Source organism: Aythya ferina, assembly GCF_964211825.1.
Source record: "Aythya ferina genome assembly, chromosome: 2".
NCBI classification, from domain to species: Eukaryota; Metazoa; Chordata; class Aves; order Anseriformes; family Anatidae; genus Aythya; species Aythya ferina.
This window is the reverse complement of record NC_140297.1, coordinates 144,259,977-144,283,318: the sequence shown is the minus strand read 5'-3', so window position 1 is coordinate 144,283,318 and position 23,342 is coordinate 144,259,977. Positions and strand designations below refer to the sequence as shown.

The 23,342-nt window shown below is 32.9% G+C and overlaps 1 protein-coding gene across 5 annotated transcripts in view; it reads left to right on the top strand.

The window, feature by feature from the left end:
* CSMD3 (CUB and Sushi multiple domains 3) overlaps positions 1-23,342 on the top strand; it is a 684,493-nt gene that overhangs the window by 506,727 nt on the left and 154,424 nt on the right. For all 5 annotated transcript variants that reach the window (XM_084509891.1, XM_084509890.1, XM_084509889.1 and 2 more), the window contains one exon: positions 17,371-17,487. In XM_084509891.1, coding sequence (XP_084366017.1) covers positions 17,371-17,487 — 117 coding nt within the window. The remainder of the gene's footprint in view (positions 1-17,370; positions 17,488-23,342) is intronic.

Genomic DNA, 23,342 nt, shown 5'->3' with positions numbered 1-23,342 from the left:
CAGTTCTTCAGGAACAGACTGCTCCAGTATGTATATACCATGGGCAATATTCCTGCCAGAAAACCTGCTCCACCTTATGCTCCTCTCCATGGTCTGTAGCCTTTTTAAAGGCTAGATCCACCTTTCTGTGTGTGGAGGATTCCAAGGGCTGCACAGATACCAGCTCCCATTTTGGAGCTACTTGGAACTTGACCTTATTTATCATGGGGCAGTTTCTGGGCTCTATTCACAGAGTCCAGCCCTACAGAACTCTATCTACCAAAACCCTTCCACATAAACCCAATACAATGTTGCTGCAGAATAGATTTTTACACAACTTTAATGTAGCGGCAATTGAGGATTCATTTTACAAATAACAACTTTAAATTGTACGATTTTAACAGCACTTCATCAGCATTTGATCATCAGCCAATTTAATACAGAATTTGCTACAAAGAAACAGTGACTTATTTAAAAATTTGAGAATGACAAGTTTCACCTGAAACTTGTTGCAGGGTCCTGGTAGGTAGTTGCATGCTTCCAAACCACCCCCTAGAATAAATTACTCACCCTACTCCCTTGTCAGTGTTTGTCTGCAGATGAGTTTGTTCCTCGAAGGGTCAGCCCTGAGATGCACATCCCCTCAGGGGTATCCCTGCTTCCTTGTTGGTGTTTGCCTGTGGACAAGCTTGTTCTTCAAAGGGTCAACCCTAAGATGTGCATCCTCTCAGTGGTACCCCTGAGATGCGTTCCAGCTTAGAGGGAGATCAAATGTGTCATGTGCTGCTGTCCTTGGAGAGCTCAAGGGGCTCTTCACTTGGGACTACTGTTTATAGGACTCTGAAGCAATCTACTCTTAATTAGTACTTCTCCATCCTGGCTATGGTTCAGATAAGGCAATTCTGGTATTTTCCACCAACCCTGCTATTCTGGTACCTCCTAGAATGCACAGTTCTGTTACTTCCCAGAGCCCAAACTGCAGGGTCTGAGATACATTCAGGAAGTGCCTGTTCGTACTCACCTGTTATGCCTGTTGCCCACTGACAATAGGGGACTGAAGTAACATTATGTAATCATGAGCCATAGTTGAGTTGCAGAAAGGCTTCTCCACCATGTTTTCCTTCAACCTCTACATTTATAAGATAAAGTGATTGACCCATAGTCATACTCAGATTCCTTATTCCATCCATTCCTTTACCATTAGATACAGTGAAATATCCAAATACACAGTGGAAGCTGTACTGCTTGAGATTAAAACATAAAGCAGACACTATTTTGGATGGATTATAAGGCTACTTAATGAGAGAGAGCGAGAGAGCGCAAGAGAGAGTGTGTGTGTGTGAAAATATATCCATTAGAAGATTCCTGAGAAAGTAAGAGTTTGCATCTGAGTATACCTTAACCTATAATCCTCACTCTGAAACCATCGTTTCTTTAGGAACTCACTCATCATTGGTAGAAAATAAACTATTGTACACCAATAACTATCAAGTCAAAATGTCCAAAAGAGGAAACCTAACTTTTGCCTACTGGATTTGGCAATGAGAAGAGACTTGGTTAAAAAATATATTTCTATTTTTATTTATTTATTTTATTTTATTTTATTTATATTAAAAATATATTTATATTTTTATAAATTTTATATTATTTTATATGCTATATCTTATATTTTTATATTTATACTTTATGATACATTTATATATTTCTTCTTTGAAATATTTCCTATGAAAAGCCACTGACTCTATATTGTAAAATGCATAAATATTTTGGGGAATAGAAGACAGAAATAAAGTCTTTCTATATGGCTATGCAGGTACCTGGTATTTTGCCAAAAAGCATGCAGCTTTTGGAAAATGTCATCATATGTCATTATATTAAACCTTCATCTTTTCTTAAAACTGTTCATCTCTTCATATCAGAGAACATGTTACTGGAAAGAACTAAAAAGGTTAATAATTCTAGAAGCTTACAAAACAATTAAAATAAATGCAGACACGTATATGCACAGCAAGCATTATTTTGAGTACACACCTATTGCATATATTTTGGAATTCAAAATATTGCTTTACAGTGCTCTTTGAATAATGAAGTCTGTATGTAATTATTTCAAGCTTTCATTTAAGAAGTTCTTATGTAATATAATGGTTAATAAAGCATAAGAAGTGAAAAATAGTAGTTAATTACAATAACCTCATTAAAACTGGCTGCGAGGGTGTCGTGGTTCCGCTCGAGTGGGCAGCCGAGCTCCACCACAGCCGCTCTCTCACTCCCCCTCCTCAAAGAGGAATGGGGAGAAAATATGTGAAAAGGGCTCAAGGATTGAGATAAGGACGAGAAAATCACGCAATAATTATTGTAACGGGCAAAACAGACTCAGCATAAGGAGATAGTAAGATTTATTGCCTACAACTAACAAGCGAGAGAAGTGAGAAAACAAAGGAAAAAAAAAACAAAAGCACCTTCCCCCCCCCATCCACCCTCTTCCACCTCCTCCCCCCGAGCAGTGCAGGGGAACGGGGAATGGGGGTTATGGTCAGTCAACAGCACTTCTTCTCTGCCGCTCCTTCTCGGTCACTCTCGTCCCCTGTGCTGTGGGGTCCCACCCACGGGATGCAGTCCTTGATGAACTGATCCAGCGTGGGCTTCCCACAGGCAGTAGCTCTTTCAGAACTGCTCCAGATATGGGTCCGTACCACGGGGTCCATCCCTCAGGAGAAAACTGCTCCAACCTGGCTCCCCCACGGGCAGCAGCTCCTGCCAGGTCACCTGCTCCTGCGTGGGCTCCTCTCCATGGGCTACAAGTCCGGCCCAGAATCTGCTCCAGCAGGGGTCTTCCACAGGTGGCAGCCTCCGTCGGTGCAGGGCCACCTGCTCCACCGTGGTCTCCTCCACGGGCTGCAGCGTGGAACCCTGCTCCACCGTGGTACTCCATGGGCTGCAGGGGGACATCCTGCTTCACCATGGTCCTCACCACAGGCCGCAGGGGACTTCTGCTCCGGCGCCTGGAGCACCTCTCCCCCTCCTTCTACACTGACCTTGGTGCAAGGCTGTTCTCTCACTCCCTTGACTCTCCCGGCTGCTGTGTGGCGCAGCGTTTTTTCCCTGTCTTAAATATGCTCTCACAGAGGCGCAAACAACATCGCTTATTGGCTCGGATCTGGAAAACAATGGGGCCCTTCCCAAACATGGGGCAGCTTCTAGATCTTTCTCACAGAAACCACCCCTATAGCCCCCTGCTACCAAAACCTTGCCACGTAAACCCACTACAGAGGGAATCCTAATTTCCAAGGTGTTTAAGGGATTAGTTAAATAGAGTGCACTGTGAAACCAAGTATTTATTCCATCTTGTGTTGAACTAAATCTGCCTCCAATTTTTAGAAGCAATATTTAATGAAGGAAAAATGTTATAAACATGAAAAAATAGTTTAAACTGTGTAAATCTCAGGGGTTTTAGTCTTATTTTTTAATATTTTGTAGTCCTTACTACAAAAAATGTATCTGAAATCAAGCTTGTATAGCCAAGCCATAATTTTAAATATGTCTACTTAGATGCAATTGCTATGTTGAATAAAGGGGTTGAATAAGCAAAGAAAATGTATCAGGTAACTTGTGTATTATTGAGCATGCAAATGATAAAACTTGCAAATTAATTGACAATAACATCACATAGAAAATAGATGAAAATGCAGAATGAAGTATGTACTTTTGTGGGGCTGCACATTAATTTTGTTTGTTTGTTTGTTTGCTTTGAATATATACTTTTTTTTCAGTAGAAGATTGAAAAGCATTATTATTCCTTTAAGAAAAATTTATACCATCATACATTCTGAGATGAAGAGAAGAAAAACAATTTTGTATAATTGTTTCTGTTCTAAGTGTTGACATCACGGCTGCATCTTTTTCGTTGAAAGTTTTTCTGAGCAGACAAGATGACTAGAGTATTCTACTCTTGGAGTGAAAAAAAAAAAAAAAAGAATCCACACTTTTTATTCACACAGATAAGCAAATATTTATTGTCCGATGACTGCAAAGCACTGAAGTAGGATAGGATTATGTAGTATCAGTCAGTAATCAAGGTAAATCAATTAATTAGTAAGTGGAATTAAAGAAACTGATACAGTCATCTGTGCTGCCGGTACTTGATAAGCATGTGTATTTCTTAATCTTGGGCAGCAGTCTGAAGGTTCTCACTCTTGTCTAAGACTTCAGTAACCCACTCAATTAGAAGAAGATTTATTAGGTGGAGAATGTTGGTGGTTAACTCTTAAAAGACTCATATCTCATTCTTTGCACAAAGTTGGATTTGGATTGATTTGCAATGAGGACCTGATGAGTGTTCTGTAGAACAGGAAAAGCTGCAATTAAAAAACCTCATCAGTTTAAATGGAATTCAGTTTTCTTTTCGTTCTTGACTGGGCCACATATAGCAGTTAATCAATCAACTCTAGAAATGGTAAACAAGATAATCTTCCAGCTTAAAATGGATAGCCTCTTCTTTTAAGATCTCATGTTTCTTGATATTTTACTCATAAACTGTATACAGTAACTTTTTTTTTATTCTGATTTCATACTGTCTTGAAGAAACAGTATAATCCCTAACAAATTTTACTTTTTTTTTTTTTTTTTTTTTTTTTTTTTAGGTATTAATTGGAACCTTTACATTACATACTTCTTTATTATATCATGAATTATGGATAAGTGTTAATGTATAATTCATTAATTACAACTCTAATACATAGCCATGTATTCAAACTACTGCACAAGTTCAGTTTTCTTGTTATGAATAAAGAGGATCACGTTTCCTTCCTTATTGTATTGCACTTCAGTTTATATTTTTATATTGCTTTGATAAAGAGTTACTGATTAATTTGGTATTTTAGAATAGTACTTATATATTGTGCCAAGAAAAACATTGCTGTTCTTTGTGGGTGAATTTTATTAAAAGTTAGGCATTAAGTTATATTTAGATAGAGTTACAGTTGAGAGTACATGTAAGTAAACGAAGGTCAGAGAACATTACAGTGATATTTTAATTATCCCCAGTTCAAATATTAGTGGTCCAGTTAACATCTTTTTAATTCAGCATTGAGATAAAGGTATCAAATGAATAGAGAAACAGATGGCCTAAAGCAGAACAGATTTTCTCAATGAGAGTAAATGTGACAATAATATATTAAGAATGTATCCAAAGTGTCCATAATGCACTCAAATTGGACACCCTGGGAGGAAGGGAAGAGGAAAAACAAAGTAATTTTTGACTTGGTACAAGTAATTATATCATACTGTGGCATTCAAATGAAATTGAAGAAAACAGCAGAAGTATTTACTGGTGACATGGAAATTATTTTAAAAAGCAGTTTTAGAGCCTCGCCATTCAGAAGCAAACCCTGAAAGGATAACCAAAGCACACAGAAGCAACAAAGTGAAGGAATCTAACAAAAATTAAAATATCTAATCCAGGAAAAAATAAATCATGTTTAAATGAGGGAGGAAGAATAGTGTTTCAAGCATGGTTTTGAGAAACAAATACTAAAGCAGTGAACCTAATACAACCACTAAAGTACTTGTTAAAGCATGAGAAAAGAAGGAAACGTAGTAAAGTATCTATACTTTATCAAGATCAATAGCAAAAATGTGTTCAAGGACAATGTCATTGCAGAAAGCTAAGTAAATTAGTTATGTTGTGCTATGTTACGTTAGTTATGTTCCTGAAGAGACCAGAGAGGTCCTTCATTGGATCCGTACCTTTCAGTTTAAAGAACTGTGTCAAAATGGATGCAGTTATAGAAGATGTCTTGAAGAAAATCTATAAAATGAACCATAGAAGGTTGCTAGGATTAAGCAATATTTTCTGTGGAGCTCTGAAAAGAGCCTTGGTATTAAGTGTTTGAAGTACAAATGTTGACCTTAATGTTAAGTTTGCCTGTATATCAAAGCAGTGGAAGGTAATGAATATGTCAAAAGTCTTCGTTGATGAAGGATTGGCTAATATCCATATTAGAAAATTGGTAGATATTATAATAAAGAACAGCATAAGGAGACAGCATGATTGAACATGTTGAAGAAAATTCAGTGTAACTTTTGAAGTGAACTTTTGAAGCTTAATGGGAAAACAGGGAGCTCCACAAGGATATGGATGAAATTAGCAACAATTGTTACAATATAATTGAACTGTTAAAAACTTTCGACAGTTTCATGAAGAAGGATTTTAAGTGAAACATAATACAGTGTGTTATGTAGTTATTAGATAAGAAAGTTGTTGGAGTTATGGTGGGCTTTATGCTATTAATATATATATATATATACTAATTATATATATATATATCGGTAATGTTACCTTACTATATATATATATATATACACACACAGTATATACACACATGTATATACACAATATATACAGTGTGTGTATATATATATAAAACTATATATATATGTATATATAACTATATATATATATATAGTTATATTAAGGTAAGGTTACCACAAAGATCCCGTACATGTTTGGACTGGGAATTGTGCCATCCAATACAACTTCACATGAGATTGAAACAACAGGGTTCACAGATACTGCAAAATTTTGCTGCATCATCAAATCTAGAGTCAAATGTGCAAAGATTAATCTCTCAGTACTGTGTGACTAGGGAGTAAAATGTTCATCAGTTTCATTTTTGTTAAAAGCAAGATAAATGATTATAGAAGAAATAATCATAAATATAAGTTTTTGATGATAACAAATTAGCTTTTAGAATTTAGGTAAATTACCTTGGAATCATTATGATGATTCCTTTGCAAAATAGTAAAGTCATGTCAGGATAACATTTTAAGAACTATTCATTTACTTATTTATTTATTTTATTTGTAGAGCATCCTTGACCATGAGAAATATTCATATGAGTCGGTATTAACACTGGAACAAATAATAAAACATGAAAGTAATGTTGGCTTCTTGCCTGCAAAAATGAGTTTATTTCTCAGAGCTAATGGGAAAATAAAATGGAAACTTTTAAATGTGATTTTTAATACATGAAAACAAAATAGTGTTAGATTGCTGGATTAATGCAATTAAAAATACTCTTAAATAGCTGAATCAAAGTGTCTTAAATCTGTCTTTCTGATACTGAATACTTTCTTCAACTCATTGATCTGAAATGGAGGTAATAAGATTTTCCAAGTCTGTAGTGTTGCCAGTGAAGTACATGTGAAGGTCTTCCACACACAAAGTCGGGCAAGCTTGCTTTATTTTCACCTTATGGCACTGCTAGATGTTGAGACTAATTAACTTAATGAATTCAAAGACTATTAAAATCTTAGTAGAAAAATAGCTGCTATGCTCTTCTTCAGAGAGTAGATACTTGGTCTTTGTATACCACTTCACTCCTTGATTTAAAATTTATGTATATTGAAGATATTTCATCTTCTTCAGTTTAGTAGCTGAGAACTAAGCTCTCCTGAGTGGGAATAAGTATATCACCGCCCCACCCCCTTTGTTCACAGTAACTGTTTACTATAGATGACTAGTCAGTTATGTTTTAGAAACCTGGAATGAAGCTATGTGAATCTGTGGCCTCATCTAAAGAGTAATCTTCAAAGGTGTTTCTTTTACTGTTTGATAGAGAGGTGCTTTCACATTTCTATCCTTGGGTGAGATGGATCATCCTCTGGGGGAAATCTCTTTCTTTTCAACTGTACTGATTTACACATACATATCTAAAAGGAGCAATGTTTTGTTGTTATTGTTTTCCTGAATGACTTGTGTTCCATGACTTTTCTTTTTCTCTCAGATATATTATTGAATTGTCATATTTAATTTGCCACTATTTTCAGAATGACCCTGTTAGCCCTTAATTAACTCAATAATTTAAGTATTGAATTGAGAAGATTGTTTTTACTTTTTGCATTTTAATTTATTTTTCCCTATTAAATACAGAACTACATTTATTATGGTTACTATTGTAACAATGAAAACAATGAACAATGGCATTTTATTCTTTAGTCAACTTGCTACTTCAACTTCTGACAGTTTATTATAGCGGTCTGATATTTACTGTGTGGATATGAATCCACTGGTAAATTTAGTTAGCCATGAATCCAGTTGAAAAATGAAATGGGAGATCATTTAAAGAAAACTTTTTAAAGTGCAGAACTCTATCTGTTTAAAATTAATTTGAAATCTGTGTTGCAAACATAAACAGCAGTGTTAGCAAAGAAAGCTGAGATGGAACAGATTACAGTAACTTTAGTTAATTTATCACTAGTTGTCAGATCTCAAATTTAGAATTAAAACCCATTAAAACTGTTAATGTAATTTCTTTTTAAACTGCCAATATGCACATGTACTCTCTCTCTCTGGATATTTTTGAGGCCTGTCTGGACACCTACCTGGGCAGCCTGCTCTGAGGAACCTGCTTTGGCAGGGGGGTTGGACCCGATGATCTTTTGAGGTCCCTTCCAACCCCTACAGTTCTGTGATTCTGTGATTGAATATATTGCACAATAAATGCTTTTGAGACAGTTTACAGTGTTGTTTAACCAATCTCTTGAAAACCTTAGGAGTTACAGGTTTTCATTCTAATATAGTGAAAATATATCCTCAGTTAACTCAAGAAAAAGCTCATTATTTGTAGGTGTGATTCACTCCTAATGCTAGAAAATTCATTTAGGTAAAGGGACACTTTAGGGATTTGCAGTTTGGTAGCAAAGAGCAGAACACCAATCATATTTGGATGCGTAATGCGGTCCTTAGAGGCAGATTATCCCCTCTTCCCTCCTCACCCTCTTCTACCCACCTTCAAAAATAATGAGAGGTTTATTTTCGAATAAAGATTCGAGAAATTATATCATTTACCATCTCTCTAGTAATAAATAGATTTATGGGTTTCTGCACTCATGAAATTAGTGACTTTTAAAAAGCTCAGATAATTTTAACTTTTGTCATCACAGTTGGTTTTGTTTGTTTGTTTGTTTGTTACTGCTTAATGAAAATATGTTTTTCATATGCCCTTGTCTACTAGGGTTATGTAACAAAAAATATTCTCAATAAGAACCCAACCAAATTGTCTGTCAAACACCTTAGCTGTTCAAATCAGAAATGGCACTCTTCATAACATAATAGGAAGGATTCTTTCTTGAACCAATAAGAGTCCACAGGTGAATAAACAAATAATACAAAAGTTATGTGTCATCAAAAAAAAAAAACAACCCACAAACATATATATATATTTCTCATTGGAAGATATGTTTATTTCTTACAAAGAGATCTGTAGATTGCTACATATCTTTCATTTATACTTTCTCAAGAGATGTTTTCAGTCTTGCTAATGTAGCTAAAAATGTCTTAACTTTATTAATCTCTGATTTATTTTTATTTTTACACATCCATCATATAATGTTCTTTTCCTCCTGCTTTGTCAATAAACTTGAACAGGTTCTTTCATCAGAAGACCCTGTTACCTACAATTTTATTTTCTTTTATTTTTTATTCATTTAGTTGCTGATAGATAAATTGTTTTAAAGAGATTGTTTTCCTTCAGAAGTTCTAAATATCATATCAAAACATTGTTGCAGATGGTAGACTTGAAAAGCATTTTAAATTTTTTAACAGTTATTGTTTTTCAGCTGTTGGAAGCTATAGCATTGGTGTACTTTTTCAGAAGAATTAAACTGTTGTCAGGCACAGAGTAACTGCAAAGACCTATTCCACCTCCGTTTGTTATGAGCAGAAGCAGTTTCACTGCAAGGACATTAGCACAAAATATTACACTTTTTATTTATTTATTTATTTTTCTGCTGTTAGAAGGCTCCATTTTCAAAGTTTGCTATGTTAACTCGATTTTGAAGTAACAATAAAATATCACTTAAAGAACACACACACACACACACACACACAAAAAACTTTAAAGCTTTAAAAAAAATGTTAAAGAGACAATAACATTTCACTTAAATGAAGGAAGCAACTCATTATTCATTATTCCTGAAGTGAGCTAGACTCCTGGAATTCTCTCTCATGGAGTTCCTATCATCAGCTGAAGCTAGAGATCTCTGGTGTACTGGGAAACACTAATGAATTTATGTGGTAGCTCCTCACCAACCTCCAGCTTTCATGAGCCAGACAGAGTCTGGCTCATCTCTTGTTCCAGAGGCAAGGAACAATGTAATCACTCAATGAGGGCTTCATGAGCCACATATACTTCCTCCAAAAGTAAGAAAATAATAATGATAAAAAAAAATAGTTCATTAAACATCACTTAAAAGTCTAGAAGACCATACCACACTTGACATTAATTTATACCACTACTACATGGTGATTTTTTTTTTCTTACAAAAAGCTATTTGGTGCTTTTTAATAGAAAAAAAAAAATCATAATTATCTGCAATTAAGGCATTTTAGATTTCTAGATTCAGAATTTGGTAGTGCATCTGTTAAATGGTAATTGTCAAGATCCCAAATTTCAGCCTAATTTTGACCAGGTTAATTTTTAGTATAACTGCTAAATTATTAATGGCTGAAGCATATATTTATTTAATATCTGATTATCCTTAGCTACTAGACATTTTGACATCTACATGTCACAGATTTTGGTAATAAATAATTCCTGATTTGTAGCTCTAGCCTGCCTGGAAACACTATATGGGAAAGCATTTTGATTTATAGAAAGTGGCATTCTCACTTCTGAAGTTTTGTTACTTTTCTCTCTAGTCTACTTTGACAGTTTAAATAGGAGCTCAAGATTTTCTCATATGTTTCTGCACTCCACTGACCACATATTATAGACGTTGATTAACTCAGCCAGGACAGAAAGAGTAACATTTTTAACTTTTAGCTGATTACATTTTTTCAGAAAAAAAAAAAAAAGAAAAAAAAAAAAAAGAAAAAAAGGGACAAAGAAATGAAGAACCTGAAAATTTGCTAATAGGTAGTATTTTGTCTATTTGGATAACAGACAGTATTATGAAAGAACATACATCACATTCTGCAGAGGAAAATTATAGGATATGTGAGCTGCTACATCTAAGTTCATACCACAAAATTAATTGCGGACTTTCTATACACTTGGCAAAAACAACTTTAGTAATCTAATTTTAGGGAACAGGTCATGTCATTATTTAAGAAAACTCTTTAGAAATTGTTTAAATTGAGTGCGCCAAAATTTGTAAGTAAAAAAGTAATATAGTTAAATTTAGTAATCACTAATCATTTAATTGAGAAAATATGTTGTATCTAAATTTAGGCTAGAACAATTTTCAGTTCTATTTCATATCTCATATTCAGCTACATGAAATCTGCTTCTCATACCTTCAGAAAGACATTTATTTTTCATTTAAAGATTTCAATAATTGGAAGCTGAAGCACATTCAGATGCAAAGTTATTTGAATGTGTTTTTTGTAATTGTTGAGGTTGGTTTGAAAAGTAATCATTGATGAATTGTTAAATAATATATATTTATATATATATATATATTTATATTATATATTTATATATATAATATATAATATAAATATTATATTTATATTATATATTATAATATAAATAATATAATAATATAGGAATAATTCAATAAAGTGATTAATTGAATTTTATATATTTATATATACTTCTTATATAAAAAAGTTTTTTATATATAAAAAAGTTTTGTTTTGTTTTTTTTTAAGAGATACTTTTAGTCCTACTTGAAATGTATTGAATTATCTTTCTCTTTACTAAGCTACACAGGTTCTGAGTTCCCTGATTCTTTCCTTATAAGCCATGTTTTCTTGACTAATAGGAAAAAAATAAAGAAAAAAAGGATTGAAATTCATAATTATCTACAATTAAGTCATTTTAGATTTTTAGATTCAGAATTTGGTAGTACATCTGTTAAACGCTGATTGTCAAGATCCCAAATTTCAGCCTCTTTTCTTGATTCTGAAATATATGTGTCAGAACTCTTCCAAATTGTTTACAATTCAGATTCATTAAAGTGTTTTAATTTTGAAAGTATTGTTTTTTGCGTTTTTTCCCATTTTGCTCTTACTTATCCATGAATCTTTTTGCATGATGAGTTTTATCTTTCAACATGAAATACTATCCTTCCTCTTCTAGAAAAAAAATAAAAATAAATAAAACTACCCATCAAACTATGATGGGGAAGTCTGTGGTTTTAACATTGCCAGCACCCTTTTCTCATGCTACAATTAATCAGGAGTGATATATCTACATAACCGATAGTAAAAAGGTAAAGTACTCTCTCTTCTCTGCTTGGTTATACTTAATCCATTATGACTGATATTCATATCTCTTATTCTTCCAGAAATCATCAAAAAAATCAATAACTTCCCCAAAGTAGTTATGAGAATATCTAAGCTTAATTGGTTTTACTAAAACTGTTGGCAATTATTCTATATCCTATTGTTGGTGGTAGAAGAGAACAATTTGTTTCCTTGATCTTTATCTCCACCACATCTTGGAAAAGTGATCAGTCTGCCTATGATCTAATTATTTTCTTTTGGAGAGTAAACTTCCAATTCTTTAGATCACAACAGATCTAACAGATTTTATTTATATATTTTTTTTAATGCTAAAACAATACATGATGTACCTTTTTTTTTTGTTTGTTTGTTTGTTTGTTTGTTTTTCTGCAATATGCAGACACCTGCTTTTGGTTTGCAGTTTGTATATTTGCTAATATTTATTTTCACATTTGGCACCCAGAATTTCTCTGTATTTAATTTGTTATGTTTATTTTCAACTTTCTTAATCTCTCCAATTTATTTTCCTTAGTCAGCTTTTGTAAATTACTGAGTTCCTGAGGGCATTTCACCAGGTCCTGCTTGCCTCTGTTTTAAATAATAATTTTAAATACCGTTAACATATATTGGCTTGAAATACTTTCTCATATTTTAAATCAATTTTAAATGGCATAATTAAATTTTGTTATTAAAATTAAAAGAGATGACAACTTGGAATGTTTCCATTTTCTTTCTGCTATCATTTTCTTTGGTACTGCTTCCTGCTACGTAATGGTACTCTCTGTCTCTCCTGTCTTTCTTCTCTCTCTGCATTTGTTGGTGCTTGTTGGTGTGTTTTTTTGTTGTTTGTTTATTTTAATTATTCTTAATGTATTTCTGTATTTCCAAACAGTAGTTAAAATACATATTCCTATGTCAAATTGTCTTCTCCACATTGATTGCATTGTCAAAACAATCTCATATGCTTCAGCACGTTCACATTCACATTTGCAGAATTGCAGAATGATCTCCACAAGTAAGGTATCTATAATTTGGAAGTTCAGAATAAATTTGCCTACCCTTTTTATCTGTTAAGATTTCCTTTGCATGATTTTTGTTTTATTTTATTGTGGTGTTGTATTGGTAGTTATATTTATTTTCTTGTTATCTGCATGTTAGTCTTAACCATTACAACTGAAATTATTAAGACTAATCTTTTTGGGTTAAAAGGGGTAAACAGAATGTCATTTTACTATAACAGACTAGAAAAAGAGTAATTAACTATTTAATGTATTCAATTATTTAAAAGGTACATCATGTCACCAATGAAGTATTTTACTTAAGGTAATCATTTAGGCCAACTAAATATTAGGTACTCTAGTCTAGGTTTTGAAGCAGTGACCCTCTAGATAAAAACTCAGTATCCTATTATCAGTTCTTCAGGTTACGTTTTTCCTTCTTTTTGCAGAGCTTATGCACTGTTATTCTCCATTTATTATACTTTTAGCTCTGTAATCAAATTTATCTGCATGGCGTAAAGCCATATCGCACCCTTCAGTTTTAAGTGATATTCCCTGTTGATTCCACTGAGGAATGCTGCTTAAAAAATGGATGGTGCAGTATGACAATTAAATCTGAAATTACAATTATATTGTCTCAGATCCTAACTGCAGGAGCTAGCAACTAGGTAATCTGAAAGCAGTAATAGGAATTAAAAGCTTCCAGCAGCAGAAAAAAATACTTGGTAGAAAACATATGAATTTCTCCAATAGATAAGACATCTGTGCTTTATTCTCATACTTAGGCCATTATTCACAGTTCTTTTACTGAATGAAGGTTTTCTTTGTGAGTTCTTTCTTTTGTTTAAACTGTGAAGGCGTGATAGAAAACATGAGCAGTAAGCACACGGCAGGGGCTTTTAACCCTGTAATGTGTTCGTGGAGCTGTAGAAAATTGTTTTCCATAGCAGTAGTTAGGCATAGACTGCAGGGATTTGTGTTTCTGCTGTTAGTTTGGCTCTCTGCTGTGATCATCTAAATTCCTTTTACAACTAGCATTTGCTGAGATGTAAGGAAAGGTGTCACTGCTGATGATAACGCATATTATATTGTACTATTTACTGATGCATTGCCACAAAAAGGTAGAATTTAGTTCTTTGACATGCAAAGGGAAATGAATACTAATGATCAAGATGGGCAATCTTCTAGATAAAAATGCTTATCACTTTAAGATAGGAAGTAGGTGATACTTCACTGTTCTTATGATAGGATGTTTTCAAGGGCTGCAGGGAGTGCTATTTTACAAGAAAACATACCATTACAGTAAATTCAGCACACATACAAAAGGGCTTTTTACCATTAATGCTTAATAATGTTTAAAGAAAATAGTGTGAAATGCATCAACACACTTACTCTTATCACATTCTTATCACAATCAACTGCCTTTCTCTCTCATTAGTGTTCCATTGATGATCCTGGAAAGCACAACAAGGACAGTATACTGAGTATTATGGCATAAGTTAAACTTGGTGGGAAGAGCCTGTTGACTGGTGTTTTTATGATGAATGGTTACAGGCTCTTCAGAAGGTATAGGAAGGGCAGACGAGACTAGGGGGTGGTGCTGTAGGTAACAAAGGGTCTGGACTGTATGGAGCTTGCAGGTGGCAATGACACAGTTGAAAGGCTATGGGTAAAGTTTAAGGGAAAAGCAGGTAAAACAGGTATCGTGGGAATCTGTTATAGGCCACCCAATCAGGATGGTAACACCAATGAATTATTCTTTAAGGAACTAAGGGATATTTCTAGATCAGCTGCCCTTGTCCTTATGGGTGACTTTAACTGGGAATACCATACAGCTAATGCAAACAGGTCTTAAAGCACAATGGTGATAACTTTTTGGTACAGGTACTGAGGAAGCTGACAAAGAAATTAAGCTGAAATTAATAAAAGTGTGGAAAACTTGCAATAAATTTGATTTTTATGCCTTTGAAAAATAATGTGGTTTATATTTATTTATGGAAAAAAAAATGCATGCTTATTTAAAATATTTTTTTTTGTTTCTTTGTTTAAATTCTGATACTTTTGATTTCAATGGCATTGACTTTAGTGGGATCATAATTTTACCCCAAATTTGCACACTGTTTTATATCTGCTAATGAATGAAGTATATTGATGATATGAGTGCTGGAGCAGGACAGTATTATTAGTATTTGTTGCAGTACCTTCTTTATTCAACTCACGGACAGTAGAGAAGAAAGTGGTGTAAGGGGAAGTAATTAGCTTTTTGGTAATCTTATTTCTCTAGCTTTAGTCTTTGTTGTTTATATTCTTCCATAATCTCTTCTGTTTCATCCAAATTCTGGAACAGAAAATTTTGAATATTTACAAGCTAGTAAGCAGGTCGTTTTTCATAAAAAAATATACATGTATTTGCCAGATTCAGCTCATGAAGAATTTCTACTTTGTGTTTTTCAAATAACTCAAGGCAAATAGTTCCTTGGATGTGAAGCGCAGCCAAGACTGTATTGCCTCTTGGCAAAAAGTACCAATAAGTCTGTTTGCTAAACATCTGTTCATGAGGAAGCGTGAATTTCTGATATTTCATATGTGTGGATTGAGTGAAGACACTGAGATTATTATTTTAGCCATGGAAAACAATATTACATGAAAGTTTTATAGTGTTAGTGCTTACTCTGTAACTCAGAGTAGGTGTCTTGCATATTAGTGCAAATTACAGAAACCCATGCTAACCATGACAGAGCCTTAAAATTCATATAATCATAGAATCGTAGAATCATTAAGGTTAAAAGACCTCCAAGATCATCTGGTCCAAGCATTCCCTTACTACCAATATCACCCACTAAACCATGTCCCTTAGCACCAAGTCAAATCTTTAAATTTTAGCAATTAAAGACTTGTTCTTTTCACAGTATATTCTACTGTATATATTTTGTGTAAATTAGCTAAAAGTAGTCCTAAAATACGTAATTCATAGCTACACTAATCCATAGCTTGTATTTAGTATGACAAGTAAAGAGATAAAATCTTCTGAAATAATAGTAAAAAAAAAGTCCTTTTCTTCACTATAATTCATAAGCTTGTATTTTGAGAGCATATCACAAAAAATAGATTTCTATATGTTTAACATAGGAACATTGAGGACTTATAGTAGTAGTACTACTTTGAGTACTTATAGTAGTAGTACTACATTGAGTACTTATAGTAGTACTTATTTTAGGATCTCACTTAAGTCTTAATGGAAGAAATATATGTATTCAAATGCATATGTTACCATTAAACTCAAAAAATATTTTAAAGTCTGAAATAGTTAAGAGAAATATTCTGAATAAATGTCTTTATTCCTTACAATAGATTCAACTACTAAATTACAAAGTGTATATTAAAAGCAGGTCATATCCGTAGGAAAATCCTGACACTTACTACTGTTTCACATAAATACACCTGAACATCTGATGAAGAAAGAGAAGAAAAAGCCCTGTGTCTTGCTTCACAATTTTGACTAAAGCCAAATGCTAACTTCTGTTGGTCTTAGAAAAATACATTGTTGTAGTAAATTGCATTGTTATTTATCTCCCATTTTATCAATTACTATAGCTATTAGTGGCAGAATAAACATGATATTTGTATGATAAATAAAATTGTTTGCTCATAAACGTATATGTATCATTTTATAAATAAATTAGATATAAATAATTGGTACATCATGTTCAGTCAAGGAATTCTGACACTCTTATTTGAGTAGTTCTATACATTACTTTGAATTATGAGCCAATTGGCAGGAGTAAGCATTTACTAGTGTGCTGATGGGATGCATAATCTATGCCTTTATCAGAATATAAAGCATTGTACAAATGAATAATAGTTTTGTATGCTATGAATAATAGCACACTGTGTCTAAAGCACATCATTATTTTATTAAGATGGTTGATAAATGTTAAAGAAAAACAATAACTAATCTGGAAAATAGCAGAGTGTCATCAGTTCTCTTTTGATATATGAGAAAGTCAAGCATACTCAGTACTTCAAATGATACATAATTTTATCTAGTGTAGAAGAGGAATACATTTTATTGTTATACCATATACCAACATACAGCACATCACTAGCTGATTTTTTTTTCCTGATATTATATAATATTAAAAACTGCTTATCTTCAATTTCTAGCACCCTGTGGAAGCCGGTCAACAGGCTCTGAAGGCACTGTATTATCACCAAACTACCCTAAGAATTACAGTGTGGGTCACAACTGTGTTTACTCTATCACTGTTCCTAAGGAATTTGGTAAGTAGATTTGGTCTCATTCAGATCTTTTTATCACTTGGGTGTTTTAAACACTTATGGATGAATTTTGTGATTGCTTTAATATTAAACATACTACTGTGAAAAGGTTATTTTAAAATGATATTTCTGTTGATATTTTTTGTCTAACATTTTTGTAGTGCACTATTTTCTCATAATACTTGCATTTATCCTTATCTTTTAAAATAATTGCCATTTGTTTATTTTTATCTCACTTTGACAACCAAACAGTAATTTAGAATATTGCTTTGATTATAGCCAAATGTTGCTTTTCACCCAAGACCATGCGCCAAAGACCTAGATAGTCATGTAGCTCCAGTAAGTCCAAATAAGCAGGGGAAGGACCATTTGTATGAAATGGATGATAATATTGCTTTCAGAATCTTGGCTTCTCTGAATCATGAGGCAATGCCAGTATTTCCTTTCCTGAAGAACAAAATTCAAGCAGTGTGCCTCTGTCTGTTTTTTGTAGACTTCCAGATCCTCAATCAAAACTTCACTCCTAACCCTAACATTTTTTTTATTTCTGGTGATAGTATGAATCTTTTAAAGACAACTTCAAAAAGACCAGCCTTTTAAATCACTGTTTTGTCTGTCCTTATGAATGATTTTATCTCACTTTATTGTCCAGTAGTGCCTTTGATGACTAGTGAGAGATTGTTGTTCACTTAGACTCCTTGGTAAGCAGTGTGTCATGCATTGAATATCATTTATTCCTGTACTTCAGATTTCTGCTTATGTAGGACTTAATTTTGATCCACTGCTTCTATTGCTGTTCATTAAATAACAGGTGCCTGTAGATGGGAATGGGCATTTATGTTCCTTCATGTTATTAATCTTCATAATAAAATAAAAGAAGCATACACTTTTGACCTAGCTAATCTGATTTAGATAAACTGGAGAGATTAAATCTTCCCGTTTCGATCAGTCTAATACTTCTTAGATAGTTAATGCCACAGATGAGGACACTCAGAGAGTTACAATTTCTGTAATAAAGGATTCACTTGAAATGTTATTCTGTACTTTGTATCGTTGACATTCTGGATGGAAATGGAATTTTGTAACTTCTGCAATCAGAGGATAAGAAACTTGAAATGAAGACAGAATCCCAAAATGAGTTATGGAAATGGGGGGAAGGAAACCACACAATTACTAAAATCCTAGTATAGAACTTCCTACATAATTACTTGGAATAATTTGACAAATACTTATTTTCTTCCCACAGTAAGCATGTTAGGAACGGTATTAAGAAATTCTTCTTGAGCTGTTCACAGTGCTGATATATATATAAAAAAAAAAAAAGCTAATATGAAATTGAGAAATCACAATTTATATAACTAACCCTGTTATAAAGGAATCAGTGAGTTATTGGGGATATGATATGATAGCTCTTTTGCTGTCCTGTCTCAGGATGGAAGTTTTATTTTTCCTGTGCTTAAAGAGCATGCTGTGACAAGAACACCAAGCATGTGTAAAATATATAATGAGAATTTTTAACCTGCTTTTGTGAAGACAGAAAATATAAATACTTGTGTGTTTAAAGGGAAAGGTAATAAACATAAATAGCAATAGCCATTCAAAAATGAAGGTGATGTCATACATTGAAGAGGCCAAAATAAGTGAAATAAGTGTAGAAGTATTTCCATTTTAGCTGCTTTTCTTCCATGATACTCTTATATTAACAGGGAGCAGAACTTCTTTCAACCAAAAGCTCAACTTTTAAAATGTGAGTCTTTGATTGAACTATATAGTGCTCTCTTCTCTCTTTTTTTTTTTTCCTTTTTCTTTTTTATGTATTGTTCCCTTATTTTTTTTTCCTAGTAACAACCATTACAAACAATTCTAACAGACACATCACACCTAAGAATATGACTTTATTTAACACCTAAATTTTTACCACCACTTAATTTTAACACGTTTTCAAAACTCAAGATAATTACTTGTTTCAGACTGAAATTTTAAAGAATTGAGTGTAATGAATATGTTGGATCTAATGGCTTTTATCTTTATCTCATTACAAATTATTCAAATATAGTCGCAGAGAAGCATATCTATACATTTTTAATGCTGAGCTCTTTAGGATCAGTATTACCCATAATTCTGTTATTTTGGGTTCTGATAAATAACATTGCATTAACAAAATAGTTTACATTAAATTATATTGCTTTGGTATATATGGTGTAGGGATCACTCACTGACAGGATGGTCCCCAAGAAATGCTATGTAGATGCTTTGTGAATGAAGACATTAGATTTTGTCTTGAATCCAATTGTGCTTTATGACATGTAGATTTGTCAGAAATGATAGCACAGCAGCTATTAATTGAAAGAAATGCTTGTGAGAATGAATGGGTACTCCAGCAAAGCTGCTGACATAAAATAATTTTCAGTAATTTACATAAGGAAACTAGCAAAAACTCATGTTCCATAATCTTCCCTATCATGCTGGCTTTCAATGTGAAATACAGAATTCAAATATTTGCTTAATGGAACTTCTTCAGGAACTATTTTTGCATCCAATACACTCTGTGATATCTTAGAATAGATCACAATTCAAAAATCATTAGACAAGGTCAAGGTAGATAAGAAAACACACAAACAATGGAACTATATATATATATTAAATGTGCAGGAGGAAACTCATTGGCCTGGATTAGTTTTTGATGGAGTGAAAGAAAAAGCTATTTCATGTACAGCTTTTCTAGTTCTCATGCCCAAAATTCTGTGGAAAAGTCATTACAGTGTGGACTTTTTTTCACTGTTTCATTATTCTGTCATGCAAAATCATAGTTGCAATATTTCATACTGTGACAGGTTTAAGCTAGAAGATAAATTATTCACAAAAACACACAGTATGCCACAGGCAGTCTTTTGTAAACATGGAATACTCATCTTCTTTGATACTCTCCCACTGATACTTTAAAATGGTGTAATGATTGTTAATTGTTCAACACTGAAATCCAGCACTGGTTACAATTAAAATGCAGATATTTAAGATTTTATTTTGTTTTCCTGATGCACATAAACTACTGTGTATGCTCTGCTCTGCATAACAATGTGGTCTATACTCCTGTTTTAAAATTAATATTCCTAACAGTAAAATAAATTTTATATCATCTTGCCTCAGCAGGTGGATTTCCTTTCTGCTAGAGTAAAAAGATAAATTGAACATAAACAGTAAGGTACAGAAATGTGATTTAGAAGAAAATTAGGTAACTGCTCTTTACCACCACTGAAAAATTTGAAATTTATGTCACTTTTTTTTTTTTTTTCCCCTAAAAATAAGCTTAAAAACATACATATGATTGGGAAATTTTCTAGTTTCTATGGAGACTATAGTTGTTTTACATTTCCATCAAGATCTAATATTAAAGGCACTGTACTTGTACTGTAATACAAGCACTGTATTGACAAATACAACATCATTCTGGGACAAGGCTTTTTAAAATTTTGGCGGTGAAGGTAGACCTGGTTTATTGCCTTAGTGTAAACAGGGAAGTTAAAATCAGCTATTCTCTTCAGATTCTGAATAACATTATAAAGCCATATATACTTGCTTGTGTTCAAAGACATCTTTTCCTTGTGTCTTTTCTGCATTTGTTGTGTTATGAGATATCAATAAATTATTGTTGATAAGCAATAGAGAGAAGGAAAACAAACAAACAAACACAATCAACACCATATTCTTTTTTTTTTATTTTATGAAAAGATCCTTGAAAGACTAATTTTTTTTTTTTTTAATTTTTTTTTTTAATTCTGGAAAGTACATTCACACTCTGCCAGTAAAAACACACGAAGAGCAAATAATGCTGTTGACATGTGATTTAGAGTAGACATTTCACTGTATCTAGAATCATCATCAATTTAAAAGCCATGTCACACCAGAGTTATTTCAGTACTCATTGGATTTTGAAGTCAGTTTACATTTGCAAATAAAAAAAGATAGTCAAGGACAAATCATAAGTAACAGCATGTCTCAAGCGACAACCCCACATCAAGAGGGAATAAGAAGCAAATGGTATTTATGAAAATACTTAGCTGAGTAAAGATTTGCTTTTAATAACTTGAATCCATCATCACTGCTGTGTGCATCTTACTTTCATTTTAGAAATGTGACAGACATGTATAGAATGACATTTTTAAAATGTGGAGGATTTAACTCTACATCTTAAATTAAAATAGATGGAAATGTCTAGCTTTAATATTTTCAACCAAGCAATACTCTGCTGAATGGGAGGTACAGATCATAGAAGGCAATGTGAAAAATCAAAAAAGAAATGAAAAAAAAAAAAGCTGCCATAGGGCCATAGGTATGAAATTTATTCTGTGAATCTTACTCTATTTTTACCCTCTTTTCATACAAGTAACCACTTCAAAGTCAGTAGGACATTTGATAGGAATGCATTGTCCAAACAATGATCACTTGTCAGTGAAATGGAGTAAAACCACTAAGACTGCTCCAAATGCTTATATGCCTAACTCCATAATGTCTCAAGATGCTAATTTCAGGACAAAGGAAAGATTATTTACTGATTAAAATCAACAAATGATAGACAGCTTGAGCCCCTCGCCCCCTTTCCCCCCCCTTTTTTTTTCTTGGCATTCTTTCAACTCTGTTGCCCTACTGCCATTTTTCTTAACAGCATTCTGTTTCTGCGAGACTTTCAAAGGGTCTTGTACTAGTATCCAAAACCGTAATGTTTAGTATATTCTTAAAACTGAGCTTCAAGAGTTCAGCATTAAAAATGTGTGGAAGTCCTTTTCTGCATTTTTCTATGGACAACTAACTGATCTTCATTCATAAGTGGTAGTGTTACCTGTGACAGAATTTAGAAATCCTGGCCAGAACAAAAACATCATCGTCCAAAAGGTATCAGGCAGATACAGAAGTGGTTTTTTTTCTTCCCACAGATAATAAACCTAATTAAAGTAATATGCAGTCAGACATGCAATTGGTAAAGTGTTTTTTTGTTTGTTGATTGGTTTGTTTTTCTTTGATGTAGTATCAGCATGGACACATATTATACCAGAAAGAAAACATTTGCAACACTAGCATAAATGCTGCATTATGTTGATTTAGCTTGCTGCCAGAAAATTTTATTTGAAAATTCTCTGAGTAGACTGACCTGTGGCTGGTACTTGACTTTTCATGTGATTCTTTTGCCAAGTTAACTTTGAGAGATAATGAAGAATACTGAAGGGGGCAATACTGAATGGCATTAGGTTGCCTAGAGCCAGAAAAATATGTAAATTCTTTACTAGAAGCGTATAGCACACCCTCCTCCCCCCAAGTGGAAATTCAATATTTGTATTGTGCATTCAGTATACATTTAATGACTGAATATACATTTATTATACAGTATTTTGAGTAAAAATATAGAATAAACTACTTGTTTGAAACACAAAATATTTTTAAGGCTTGATAACATTTACTTAAGATTATTATATAGCTATATAATAAATACTATAAAAATGCATAGGATGTAGCTGATCATACTCTATATGTGAAAAATATTTTCACAATTTGATATAAAATTAATTGTATTGCAAGACTATATACATCTATATTAGGAAATTGTTTTCCTATTGATGTAAAAAAATGTATTTGAAGATTTGGCATGTTTTAATGAGAAAGTGACAGAGGTGTATAATTTTTCATTATATCTCAAACACAGAGCTAAAATATTATTTTTTACTTTCAGTCTATATGAATAAGTTAATAAAAATATATTGTATGTAAAATATGTATGAAGGTAGGTAGTGAATATATTTTTTGTCACGCTTTTAATATTTTCACACAAATTAGTATGTTACCCACTCTCTTTAAAATAGCTTCTT